This window comes from Laetiporus sulphureus (genome assembly GCF_001632365.1).
Source record: "Laetiporus sulphureus 93-53 unplaced genomic scaffold LAESUscaffold_28, whole genome shotgun sequence".
Lineage (NCBI taxonomy): Eukaryota > Fungi > Basidiomycota > Agaricomycetes > Polyporales > Laetiporaceae > Laetiporus > Laetiporus sulphureus.
In genome coordinates, this window is record NW_024468537.1 from 46,777 (window position 1) to 58,696 (window position 11,920).

Sequence of the window (11,920 nt, forward strand, 5' to 3'; positions counted from 1 at the left end):
CGTGAGTATGAAACAGCGATGCAAGAGATGTCGCAGAACAAGTTACTCGCGCCTACTGTCAATTCGACCGGTAATGCACCCGTTTGGTTATATAATCCATGAGGAATAAGTACGGAGTGATGATGTGCAAAGTCGAAAGGGAGGCAAGATACACTGTGACGTCAAAGTGCGAAGACCGGCAGTAGAAAGAATTGCCTCATCAGAGCAAGAATCGCTGCACCTAGAATGTATGTACGTACCAGCAAATCAGCCTTATGAATAAGCACTGAAAGCGCATGATTTTTCTGCCTCCAATTGAACAATGGTTTCCACAACCGGGCGCTGAACGGACAGCATAAATAGGTCTGAGGTAGCGATGCAGGAGAGTTCGGGCTAAGCACTGTCCACATCAAATCCGCAGATCTAACAGGGCCTGCTCTTTCATGGCGAATACCGATGCCATTGTCCACTCACCTTTGCGAATCCTGTCCATCAACGAATCAACCCACGCTTGTGCGGAGACACAGGAAGGCCTCGAGCAATGTATAACACTTATTGGAAGGCGATTGACAGACAGCCCGTGAGTGATGCTATCGAAGGCAAGTTATTCCGGGAATAATTTGTCGGAGGCAACTCATGCAAGGAGTTGAGTGGCATCGACTATCCGGTAACGGTCTGTTGGCGGCCGCCACACATTTCTTCGCGTTCCTTGGGACATCCGGCTGCTGTTACCTGAATCGCATCGACGAACCGCTTTCGAGTGGGAGCTAAAGATAGGTCGACGTGATGCGTTCAATCCATCAGTATTGGGATGGGCGCTGGGCGCTCCAAGATGGCTGTAGCTGCAGCTAGCCTAGTAGCCGAACAATGAGTTGATCGTTCGGTGGCGCGTTTCTATACAAACCAGCTTGGCATCGAGGGGATGATGTGGCGTGATGTCAAGCGCAGAATTGACATAAGGCGCACATTTCTATTTCTGACTCGCAAGGCCAGGCCCCGCGCGTCAAAGGGGCTCACCTATAGTACAGATTTTATTTGCAGTCTTAAGCCTGCGTTCAGAAAACCAAGGTGCTTGGATCATAAATTTTCGACAAAGCCTTTCTCTACGACATGTAGCTTATACTTTCCGCTTATAGCTATCCAAATACGGTGTAACAAAAACAATTATTATTATTATTGTTAACAATTATGGCGAAGTTCAGCCTTGGAAGAAACTTTGAGCCGCAAGCTCGCGACACAAGACCTGATTGCTGTTACGTTGCAACTAAATTCTGTCCTTAAGGAGACGGGATGCTTCTTGTCAACATCTTCCTGCAGGCGACGTTCATGATGCAAAAAATTTTCTGAAGTTGCACCGCCGTTATATGATACTGCCGACACGGTCGTGCCTAAGCTTTTGCAAATTTGCGATCGTTACGGTCTCGAGACATGATGCATGATGCACGATGCATGAGCCACCAATATGTCATCTCGATGTCCGAGCATTTTTCGGTGGAACGCAGAATAGTCGGTATCCACCAGCTGCTACTCGGCTAGTCATGGGCGCTGAGCGCCCATCAACATGCTCCCTAGCGCATTGTCGACGATACGGATGAGGAAATATGCGAAGGCTTTGCTTCAGTGGCTATTAGTTCGTATTGTCCTCGTCGAAATAGGTGCGTGGTACGTGATTGGACCCTTTTCGCTGAGCTGTCGAATTGATAGCAGACGGCGAGGTCTTGACTGTTCACAGCAGGGGTTCGTAGGAATAGCGACCTGCCATGCATTTCCTGAATCAGTAAAGGCCTGCTGATGTATCAAACTGTCTTTGACATGGATCATTCGTTATCCTTGTCAACACAGTCAGATTTAGCCGCACATATATCTCATTAGTCGGTTTGTCGCCGTTCAGCAGTTTCTCCAGCTCGAATCTCAAACTGTGACGCTTCTCATCCTGCTCCCCACACATCGCGATGCGAACAGGTTTCAAAATGCGCTTCGGCTACAGACTGCTATATCTTCTGTTGATAATCGTGCACGTACTACTCGTCCTCATGCATGTGGGCTTGCTCAGCGTCTGGGCTCTTCATGCTGAACAAGCTGTCATTGTTCCCCTTGATCAAGCTGGTGAGGTATCGACCCAAGTCATCTTTGCACTGCAGGTCTTCATTATTGTAAGTAGGGATCCTCATCGCTGATCCTTTCAGCTATACACGGCTCTTCTGCTATTGATAACACAACGTCTCTCTATCAACAGTCTGGTCGACCGCCCTAAAACACTCACCGCTGTCCATGATATCTCGAATGCCTGGACAGGCTTGGGCTCTGCGCTCTTCAGCTTGGGAAGGCAGTTCTCCATACCTGCGGCAGTTTTCGGGACGCTCGGAGTGACGGTCTATCTCGCCTCCCTTTCTGTGTTGCACATTAGCACGCCGTCTCTTTTTACCATGGATACGTACAACCAGACGGGCGCATTGTCTGTCGGCCTCACTGCTGGCATGCCCAACATCACTAATGCTACAATGTAAGTTTGTATATTAGTCGATATGAGGGCGTAAAGTCCTGAACAGACATTGCAGGCTTGGCTATGACCGTGGAGGCGCCTTGTGGGCAATCACAAGCACTATGCTTCCATACCTCATCTTTGTCAATAATCAGTCAACCCTAGGGCTTGCCAACGGTACTTTGTATGATATCTTGGATCCAAACATTGGCACAGGCAACGTCACCGTGAACGCTACGACTGCCTCGGTGGCGTGCCACACTGTCCCAAATGCTGCTGCAGTCTTGACATATGCAAGTGATGAAGAGTACATCTGGACAGTACACGCAATATACAATGATTACAACATCACATTTGACCTCGTTGGCATTCTCGGTAAGTGTTTACATGTTGCTAGAGTTGCAGAACAGCCTAACAAGGCCCAGCTAGTACAGGTGTTATAAAACAGTTTACATGGTATAACGAGGCCGAAAACTCCACGCTGCTCCTCGTAAGCACATTCTTATTGGTCCTTCATGTGGATACCGTTCTGGAGCAATGTTTTTTCTGTTAACGTAGGGCCGCAATGCAATATTCATAACCACATTCGGCGTGGTAGACAGTAAAGGGAACACGGGATCGTACATCTCGGGTGCGCATACTGTAGCAGGGTCCTGGACTCGCGCTCACATGTTCTTCTTATGCCCACAGGGTACAATTACTCGGATCTGCAAATCATCGGATGCACGCTTTCATGGAACTCGACCAAAGTCATCGTGGACTCAAGCACAAGATTTATTGTGGCGATGGAATCAGGAGTTGCTAACAATCGGTCGTCCGAATGGTCTGTCTGGAGTCCTGGTCTGCAGTCCTTCCCACAAGATAGACAGAATTTGGAACTTGACATGGTACGCTTCGTAATTGGAAACAAGCGAACTTCTCACTGAGCATGTCCGCAGTGGGCCGATATGTTATCTAGCTCGACTAGTGGGATGTTCGCGATCGGAAACACAAGCCCCAATAGTACAAGTTCCTCTGAGATAGTGGGCACGCAGACAGAACAGTCCGTGACAGAGCATACGGTCACACAATGAGTGCTGATTTTTCCGCAGGTCTGTCAAGCTGATTCTCCCGGCCTCCATCGATGGCGGCAACGTGACACTAACACAGTTTGAAAATGCCGTTGGTAAGTGACCTTCTAGCCTAGGCAAGCTCACGGCTAATACCAGGCTTCGTATGGAAGGTGAAATGACGGCGGATGTATTTTGGGCAGGTGAGTGCTGTGATTATGTGGTACAGTGTTGTCGCTGACGAGGCAACAGGTACTCACGTGTTACCTGCTGACGTTTGCCCGAACTGTTTGACACTCGCCCGCGGTTCAACTGGCGTTCCGAAAACAGTATCTCGTCTGAATGTACGTCCATTCGATCTGCCTTACCTTCCACGTCCTAAGGCCACTCTTCTTGTAGCTCAATCTGACAGCAGTAAGTGCTCCTGTCACTTGCATGATAATGTGCTGTAATGGTCCATCAGATACTCTTCGGTTTGGTCTCGTCTATCATCCTCCTCATCATCGCGGTCTTCTTGACATTCGGCGTCACAAAAACGAACCGCATGATAGATGGAATGGGCGTATTGCAATTCCTCTGGCTGGTCTCCGATCGTGCTACAATACAGAAGCGCCTTGCCGGCATCGACGAGCCAACAACGGGCGAACTACGCAAAGTCGGCATGTCTGAGACTGTCAGCATCAGAGACAAGACTGCAAGAGCAGAATCGATCGAGATGGAGTACAGTACGCTGGGCACAAAGGACTACGACTGATTTGTACGCGACCCTACTCACGAGCGGACGACGGGGCCGGCAGAGGTCACTGGTTATGCGATTGTGAGTAGCCTTTGAAAGTGACATAGTGTTTGAGAGCCGCCAAACGGAAACCGAGCCGCACTAGTTTATACTTTGATCTTGCATCTACTTGCTCTACTTCTAGTTTCAGGACGTTCTTCGGATCAATTATGATGACTTGACATAGGTCTTATTTCATAAAACACGATAATTTCAATGACCTTTGCATGTGGGGTATCGTTTCGGACGCTCAAAATCCAAATTCCTCTCTATGACGTGTTCAAATGAAACCATATCATCCCGCGGTGGAGACGCCGTATGTGTGAAGGACGCATTAGTGGCCTCGATGAAAGCGTGAGGGATGCGAGACGCCGGGTCTACACATCTCGTGAACAACCATTCGTGCCACCGACCCTAACAGTCTGTTGATAGAGCGTGATAAGCATACTGAGTGGCTGACATTATCAGTACTAGCCCGCGGAGACGGACTTCACCAAGATTACATTCGATTCATATGGGTTCGCCAGCACTACTCGCTTGTATACCTTCGTTCGATGCCATCAGTGCCAGCCGTAGGCTGTTCTCGGGCTTGTCTTTACATGAGCGCAATGCCGACATCAACGACATAGCGCGGGCTAGCCGGAGCTATGATGAGAACTGCAAGGAGGCTTGGAGTATTTATGACGACGAGGGTGTAGGCTGGCGATGCAACGCACCCAATCAGCATGTGTTGCGACATTGACGTTGGAAGCCGCTGAATAGTCTGTTTCAAGCAATTTCAATGAGCATGCGGATGTCAAAGAGAATGAGCTCCACAGAGGAGGTTCTCTGTGGCCATTTCCTTCACCTCACAGGGCGTCTTCCGTAAGTCACGACCTGATGAATATGCACGAAAATTTCACGCTCTATGCCCGCTGGCTACAGACGACCAACGATAATCATCGTCATAAATTCCGAAGCGACATGAACCATCTGGTGTCACCGCATACAGCATGGAACATCGGTTCATCAAAACATTCGTACAAAGTGTCAGCTTAGAACAAGAATCATACGCGTTCAGAACCCTATGTAGATGGTCGGGAGTTATCATTGCTGGGTTGCACTCCGAAATTGACGTCAGAATGCGAGAAACCTCTAGGTTTGGTAATTCGAGTCCTGTCTGTTTCGAGCGAGTCCGGGGCCCCTTGTGACGAGCTGTGTGCGAAGTCCAGAGCACTAAGCTGATGGGTGTCAGGATTGTTCCACCGTGCAACTGCGGAATCCCGCAACAGCCGGACGCGTATGAATATGATGTTGAAGATGATCGATACCATGGGCGACATCTGAGTGAGCTTCCATCAGCATGAGCGTCAAAGGAGAGGACAGAGTGATCCGTACGATGGCAGTCAAGATGTACACCACGCCCAAGGCGCGGATGGCCGAAACCAAAAGAACGATAAGTAGGGAGGTGTAGAGCGCCCCAGATTCGATGACGACGATGCGAATCGGGCGCAGAGTACGGAAGGATGACAGTGTTTGTAACCTGCCGGACCTGCGATCTACCACCCATATCCGGTACGCTAGCGCGGCTATGTAGCGGGAATGAAAAAACATCCAGTTCAGCTTGTCTGGTTCACACCTACCTGTTGCTGTAGCGTTCGCTGCGAGTGTGAACGAGTAGACGAAGATGATCCGCTCTCCGCTAACGATTTGGTGAGTGAATGAATAAGCGTTGTAGAATATGCTTCCTATGGTAAATGAGATGAGATAATGACCAGAGGACGGTTATCTGCGTGTGCACCTAACGATCCAAGATACGCGAGACACGGGAGAACGATGACGGTCCAAGTCTGCCAGACTGTGTAGCATCTGTAGATCTGGACGATGACTATGAGGAGGCAATCCACGAAATCTGGAGGTGGAGCGACGGAACGTACCACCACAGCGTCTCCAATGAGTGTTGATAACGCATACATCCCAACATCGACCAGAAATGTTGGACCCTGTTGGGCGGATAGGTAGTCTTCCGGTCCAGATGGACCTTGTGCATGGTCTACAAAAGCAATGATAGTGTCGAAGACACCGATGGTGACCTGCTATTCGTAGAAATGTATGTTGCGTATCAGCACACCGTTTGAGGCAGGATTAACTGTACCACCAACGATAGTGGGCAAAATCCAGAGGACTATCGCCAACCCGAGCATCACGCGGTCGACCTTCGTGCTGCGTCGGGATAGGAACGTCCACGCTGTTGCAACAAATAGACAGCTTGCGAATCCTGCGAAGGGATGGTTACTTTTAACCGCATATTCTGCATGCCGTGCTCACCATAGCTGATTCCTTGTATCGAGACAGAGAGGATAGGAACGGCTGCGTTTTGCCCCGTGAGGCCCTGCGACATGACGCCGGCTGAACGAGAGAGGGGGGAGTTCGCGCTGTGGATTCATGAAACAAGGTTTGAGCCGTTACAAATATCAATCACTCACGTCAAAGACGGTCTCGGATCAGCATTGACAAGACACAGTGCGATTCCTTGGTGGAGCTTCAGAACGATCCATGATCACCCGAATCCGGAGATGTCTCGTATACTAAAGATATAATGAACTTGAAGTTACCATGTGGAACCAGCATTGCTTTCCCATGACCAACGAAAGAGAAGCTTTGGATATGTCTTGATGAGCGCCGCCACTTGCAATGTAGAGCATATTTCGCCGAGTGGAGACCCGATCGCGACATTCATGATAAAGTTCGAGGGTCATTGTGCTCTCGTTGTCCTCACATCAATCATCTTCGAGATACATGGAAGGTAAATATAAGTAAGATGAAGTCATTCATGCAGTTGCAGACAAAATGGACTCCGAGAGCGTGCACCAGGGTTCATCGTTGGCAAGCGCCCATCAGCCACATCCATGGACAAATAAACACGTCGCGCTTGTGGCTGCGCTTCGACGCCATGCGATACGGTACAGCATACCGGGAGCCAGGATTATCGTAATTATTGCATCGAAGCTGACATTCCAGCGTTCATACATTTCACTTCTCATGTGCATCCGTCGAAGTCGAGATCCATCGCAACATCCTCCCAAGCTTCCATATCTTCCTTCATCCTCTCACAATGTGCCTTTGCCCCCTTGAACGTAGCATCCCCCAGCAACAACCTCGCCGGGAATGGCCTTCCCTTCGCCTTTCCCTCTCCTCTCACGACGTCTACCAGCAGCTCCATCGCCTTGGCAGGATCCCCCCTGACGTGCTTGAAGTGCTCTTCTAACCGTTGAATGGTCGCTTCGCGCGCGCCGTCGTAGTCCTGAACGTGATGGTTCAGCGCATAGGGCCGCTTGCCATTTCCCGGCGTGCGGAACTCTCCGGGGACGATGAGGAGCACGCGGATGTTGAAAGGGGCGAGCTCTGCTGCGAGTGTCTCGCTTATCGCTGGCATCGTCGCACGGCTGAAGGTCAGTGTTGTGCTCCGACGCGAATGTTGTTTTCAGCCTTACTGTGTATTGCGGCTTTCGACGCCATATAAAATGCGGCAGTCTGCGCATCCCGCTCAGCATCTTGTTTGGTACGACACCGGGGATTTCTCTCACTGTAAAGTGTGCGTTCCACACGGATCGACTACCCACGAATACGACAGTTCCTGCCTTACGCTCACGCATGTGGGGGAGCACGGCATTTGTCACACTGATCGCGCCGAAGACGTTCGTCTGAAACTGAGCGATGGCTTCCTTGGTCCTGGGAGAAAGTATTTGGAGTGCATGGCGACTCCTAGACGCAAGATTATCGGACTACGCACCCTCCCTCCTCTACGAAGCTTTTTGATACGTACCCGGCATTGTTGACAAGGACGTCGATACGACCCCATACGGCTAGCGAATCGCTGACCTTCTTCTTGATGTTGTCCTCGTCCTCTGTTACGTCAAGCTCAATGACATGCAGTCGACACTTGTCAGCATTGGGGTAGGTGAAGTTTTCGAGATGGCGGACAGTAGCGATGGCCCGATCTCCTCTAGCTAACACCGAGTCGATTAAATATCGCCCAAGACCCGAGGACGTTCCTGGGAACATAACGGGAATACCGTCAACGTGTGAGCCGTGCTCAGTTTTGTGGAACATGCAGGATCTTTAGTACACACCGGTGATGAACCACACCAGCTGCTGTTCCGTCATGATCGAGTATGATTGACGAGCCCGTTTAGTGCGTTAGCAGATAAGCGAAGCATACAGGATTGCCGCCGCCGACAAGACTTTGAAAATGCGCACTCGTGACATTCAACCGGAGGAATCTCGCACAATTTAGCAGTTCGCATATCCGAATTCTCGGGCGACGCTTTGAGGCCCATCGTAACGCGGGCTTTGAGCTCGCCCCTAGGGAATATGACACCGTCGAGAAGACCTGAAACGACAAGTATATTATTTATAAAAACCCAGTATCGTAAGTAATCCTAAGCGAGTCTGTGCTCCTAGACACGTTGTTAATCGCTCCATCGCTCGACCACATGGTATATAAGCGCCCACAGTATGGCCAAACATAGCAGGCCAGTATCCATTTGCGGGCAGAATGACATCACTGCTAGGAGAGGCCGCAAAGTGACGTACTGTTGGAGCGTCAGACACTCCAGTTGAAATTCCTCAAAGAGTTCATAATCCCTTCTCCGCCTGCGCTGTTCTTACAACTTTGATACCTTTCTCCATCGTCGCCACCCTCTTATACCTTGCAACCTTTCTGTAACGATAACGACTGCACTCATGGCTGGTCTTCCACCGACTATTTCTGCAGAGACCGGCACGCCCTCCCACGAGTGGGCCCAGAAGACGACCACCGCGGCGTTCGCGCGTGAAGATCCTGCGCCTGCCACGACACTTTCTGTTCCACCTGGCGTGCAAGCGCTCAGCCCGAGCACGCCCGAGGGAACAAACACTCCCAGCCGCGACATCCCCGGCGCATACCCAGAACAAACTGCCCCCCTCAACACACAGGCCATCGCCGATGCCGCGAAGACCGCTGTGGGCGCCGTCACGGCGACCGCTGCCCTTTACATCCCTGTCGCGAAGAGCGCTGCAGCACAAGCTGTCAACACCGTGTCGTCATACATGCGTAAGATGTGCATTACTGAATCGATGAGGCCAGGCACTGACCATCGTCCAGCTGGCGCATACGGCACCGTCCCGAGCACAGGTACTACTGGCGACCACACAGCCCGTGCCTCGGCCCATGACAAGACACATGTGGTCTCTCTTCCCTCTGACGAGATCAACGGCACAATGCCCAGCGACAAAGTCGGCGGCGCTGGAGCATTGCCTGGAAGTATCAACGAGGAAGCCGTGAGCCAAGCTCCCGATGAGCGCAATCAAACTTTAGGCCAGTAATTTCTTCTCTTACCTAGAGAACCCGACATTTACACTCCATACAGGGTTTCCACCCGCACCTTATCCAGCCGCTGCCCCGTCGGACGTGCCTCTTAATGCTCCTGTCATGTCGGCGGCGACCGGTGTGGTCGGTGCCACAACAGCGTTCACTCCCTTGGAGCCATCCGCCCCCTCCGCAAAGGATCGCGACCCGCACAGTGCCACCACTCTGCGTGACTCGATGCCCAGCACGGAGCCCACCGGCCAGCAGCCCTATACCCATCAAGATGGAGTAGGATCGCTTCCGGGCACTATCAGCGAGAAGAGCGTCATTAAGTTGCCCGAAGAAGCAGCCGTAGGCAGTGCTGTGGGCATGTCGCTCCCGTCGACCGAGCTCAGGGGCCAGCAGCCGTTCGAGCATCAAGATGGTGTAGGTGCGCTTCCGGGACCGAAGCGCGAACAGGGTGTTGCTCTTCTTCCGGACGAGACCGGCGGTCCTACTGGTGCAACGAATGCTACAGTGAATGCAACGGGCACACGTCCGCGTGATTACGCCGAGCCTGCAGGCGTTCCGCGCCTCGGTGAGGAGCAGGGTTATGAGAGAATTGGAGCGAGTGAAAGAAGGGTGGGGAGTGACGCTGTCGGCGGTGTTGGTTCGCCACTCGGCCCTGCAGGAGGGGAGGGCGTTTCGATGTTGCCGATTGAGCGCTCGAGGGAAACGAAGGAGCGAATGCCCACTGCGATTGCTCCCGGACAGGACACGACGCAGGGAGATAAGTTAAATGAGATGGACGGGGCAGAGCGGGCGGAAAGACCTGAGCGGAAGGAGAATGTAGTGGAAGAGATCCACACGGAGAAGGAGACCCACACGGTGAGTATTCATTTTTGGCGGTGAGGGGAGACGTGGTGTCGATGGTGCCGCTGAGAGGGATGAGCGTGCTGAGCGCGGAAATGCGGATAGCGCCGACATCGGGGAACGAGGCTCGGATGAGGTGGGGGCGCCATCGCCACCCTCGATCTCTCAATTTTTGATGTCATCTCTTCGCCGAACTTCGCTAACCTCCCATCCTCAGATTTCCGGGGGCTACGACACTGGCTATCACCCTGCCGCGATGCATCCGTTGGGGACGTACGTGGGCGACAATGCTGGTGAGCACGAGGCGAAGGGAGCTGCGACGACGGGCGACGCGATGTCGGGCGCGGAAACGAAGGGTGATGCGATGAAGGATAACAAGACTGAAGGCGGCGAGAGTGTCGGCACGCACGGGCATGAGGGCGCAGAGCATAAAACGAAGAAGGCGGGAATCATGGACAAGGTGAAGGGTGAGGCGAAGGTCCTGATCGGAAAGATAGAGGGAAAGAAGGGCGTGGAAAAGGTTAAGGAGGGTAAGATGCAGAAGGCGGGGGAGCTGCCGGAATGAGCGCCCGATGAGTACGTATTTAATAATGCGATCCCGCTCTCCTCTTCCCCGGGACTTGCTTCTTTCCTGTTTGTTATGTTTGGGTCAGCGCATATAGGCGTTGTATATCATAGTTTCTGATGTACTGTATGAGTAGTGTAAAAACATTATTATCAGACGAGCGTTGTCTGGGTCCAGCGTGGCTCGCAAGAAGTGGGTGTGCCGCAGAAGAACATTATTATCAGACGAGCGTTGTCTGGGTCCAGCGTGGCTCGCAAGAAGTGGGTGTGCCGCGGAGGTACTAGGAGGCGCAGCCTGTGTCAATCCTGGTGCGCCTTCACAGTTAGCTGCGCATATAATCAGCGGAAAAGGGCCACATGAGCGTCGAGGAGAACGACGAGGACTCGGTACGCGATAACGCCCACGTATGCGTGACAATGCGACAACTGCACGTGATCGCGTACGGCTGTCACGTAACGCGCGACCCGGGCAAACGCGTGCGTCTTGCTCGATTCCGCAAGTACGAGTCACCGTCGCGACTATTAAGGTCGTCGCACATGTATCGAGAAGGGAGCGCAATAATTGAGGCGAGGGACGGCTCAGGACGATGAGTTTCTTGGTGAGGCACTGCGAGTCGAGAAGGCGAACCCAGAGAGCGAGAGCCAAGTTGAACGCAGATGAGGGAAGTGCAGCCCGCGAGACTCCATACTATCAGGTGTGAGCTGATCGCTCATGGGCAAACGGGATGTGAGACGTGGCGGCGCGGGCGCGAGGAGCTTGCGGAGGTAATGTCGAGCTAGAACGTGTCCCGGATGACATCCGAGTCAGGCATGAGGTGTGGGGTGAGATGATAGGAGATGTGGGTGAAGAAGCAGATAGGAGACACCCTTTGTAGCAGGAGGATGGTACT

At 52.1% G+C, this 11,920-nt stretch overlaps 4 protein-coding genes across 4 annotated transcripts; 2 read left to right on the forward strand and 2 right to left on the reverse strand.

Annotated features, from left to right (window-relative positions):
- Positions 1-1,949: 1,949 nt before the first annotated feature.
- Positions 1,950-4,492, forward strand: LAESUDRAFT_813682 (uncharacterized protein; the record flags this gene model as incomplete). Its single annotated transcript, XM_040914508.1, has 12 exons — positions 1,950-2,132; positions 2,166-2,482; positions 2,538-2,836; positions 2,887-2,951; positions 3,020-3,092; positions 3,152-3,348; positions 3,400-3,503; positions 3,553-3,626; positions 3,684-3,713; positions 3,763-3,854; positions 3,910-3,924; positions 3,974-4,492. 12 exons carry the CDS (start codon positions 1,950-1,952, stop codon positions 4,262-4,264), a joined length of 1,740 nt encoding a protein of 579 aa, XP_040762782.1. The 3' UTR covers positions 4,265-4,492.
- A 705-nt stretch (positions 4,493-5,197) lies between these two features.
- On the reverse strand, positions 5,198-7,127 carry LAESUDRAFT_813683 (uncharacterized protein). Its single transcript, XM_040914509.1, has 9 exons — positions 6,880-7,127; positions 6,751-6,806; positions 6,593-6,699; positions 6,427-6,542; positions 6,202-6,360; positions 6,066-6,141; positions 5,908-6,012; positions 5,663-5,853; positions 5,198-5,607 (listed from the first exon to the last, which is right to left on the reverse strand). The coding sequence occupies exons 1-9, from the start codon at positions 7,021-7,023 to the stop codon at positions 5,350-5,352; spliced, it is 1,212 nt and encodes a 403-aa protein (XP_040762783.1). The 5' UTR covers positions 7,024-7,127; the 3' UTR covers positions 5,198-5,349.
- Positions 7,128-7,215: 88 nt separating this feature from the next.
- Positions 7,216-8,500, reverse strand: LAESUDRAFT_727293 (NAD-P-binding protein). The gene is made up of 5 exons (XM_040909195.1): positions 8,398-8,500; positions 8,058-8,319; positions 7,852-7,996; positions 7,759-7,798; positions 7,216-7,693 (listed from the first exon to the last, which is right to left on the reverse strand). The coding sequence occupies exons 1-5, from the start codon at positions 8,429-8,431 to the stop codon at positions 7,305-7,307; spliced, it is 870 nt and encodes a 289-aa protein (XP_040762784.1). The 5' UTR covers positions 8,432-8,500; the 3' UTR covers positions 7,216-7,304.
- A 786-nt stretch (positions 8,501-9,286) lies between these two features.
- LAESUDRAFT_727297 (uncharacterized protein) lies at positions 9,287-11,131 on the forward strand. The gene is made up of 4 exons (XM_040909196.1): positions 9,287-9,359; positions 9,411-9,623; positions 9,676-10,481; positions 10,684-11,131. Exons 1-4 carry the CDS (start codon positions 9,356-9,358, stop codon positions 11,029-11,031), a joined length of 1,371 nt encoding a protein of 456 aa, XP_040762785.1. The 5' UTR covers positions 9,287-9,355; the 3' UTR covers positions 11,032-11,131.
- The last annotated feature ends 789 nt before the right edge of the window (positions 11,132-11,920 follow it).

Bases quoted from the DNA above. Each gene is read 5' to 3' on its own strand.
- LAESUDRAFT_727293 (XM_040909195.1), bottom strand. From the start codon at position 8,431: ATGACGGAACAGCAGCTGGTGTGGTTCATCACCG. The intron at 7,997-8,057 runs GTGCGTAGTCCG...ACTTTCTCCCAG, and splicing joins AGCTTCGTAGAGGAGGGAGG to GACCAAGGAAGCCATCGCTC. The intron at 7,694-7,758 runs GTAAGGCTGAAA...CGACGATGCCAG, and splicing joins GTCGAAAGCCGCAATACACA to CGATAAGCGAGACACTCGCA.
- LAESUDRAFT_727297 (XM_040909196.1), top strand. The intron at 9,624-9,675 runs GCCAGTAATTTC...CACTCCATACAG, and splicing joins TGAGCGCAATCAAACTTTAG to GGTTTCCACCCGCACCTTAT. The intron at 10,482-10,683 runs GTGAGTATTCAT...TCCCATCCTCAG, and splicing joins CGGAGAAGGAGACCCACACG to ATTTCCGGGGGCTACGACAC.
- LAESUDRAFT_813683 (XM_040914509.1), bottom strand. From the start codon at position 7,023: ATGACCCTCGAACTTTATCATGAATGTCGCGATCGGGTCTCCACTCGG. The intron at 6,700-6,750 runs GTGAGTGATTGA...ATGAATCCACAG, and splicing joins GATCCGAGACCGTCTTTGAC to CGCGAACTCCCCCCTCTCTC. The intron at 6,361-6,426 runs GTTGGTGGTACA...TTCTACGAATAG, and splicing joins TCTGGATTTTGCCCACTATC to CAGGTCACCATCGGTGTCTT.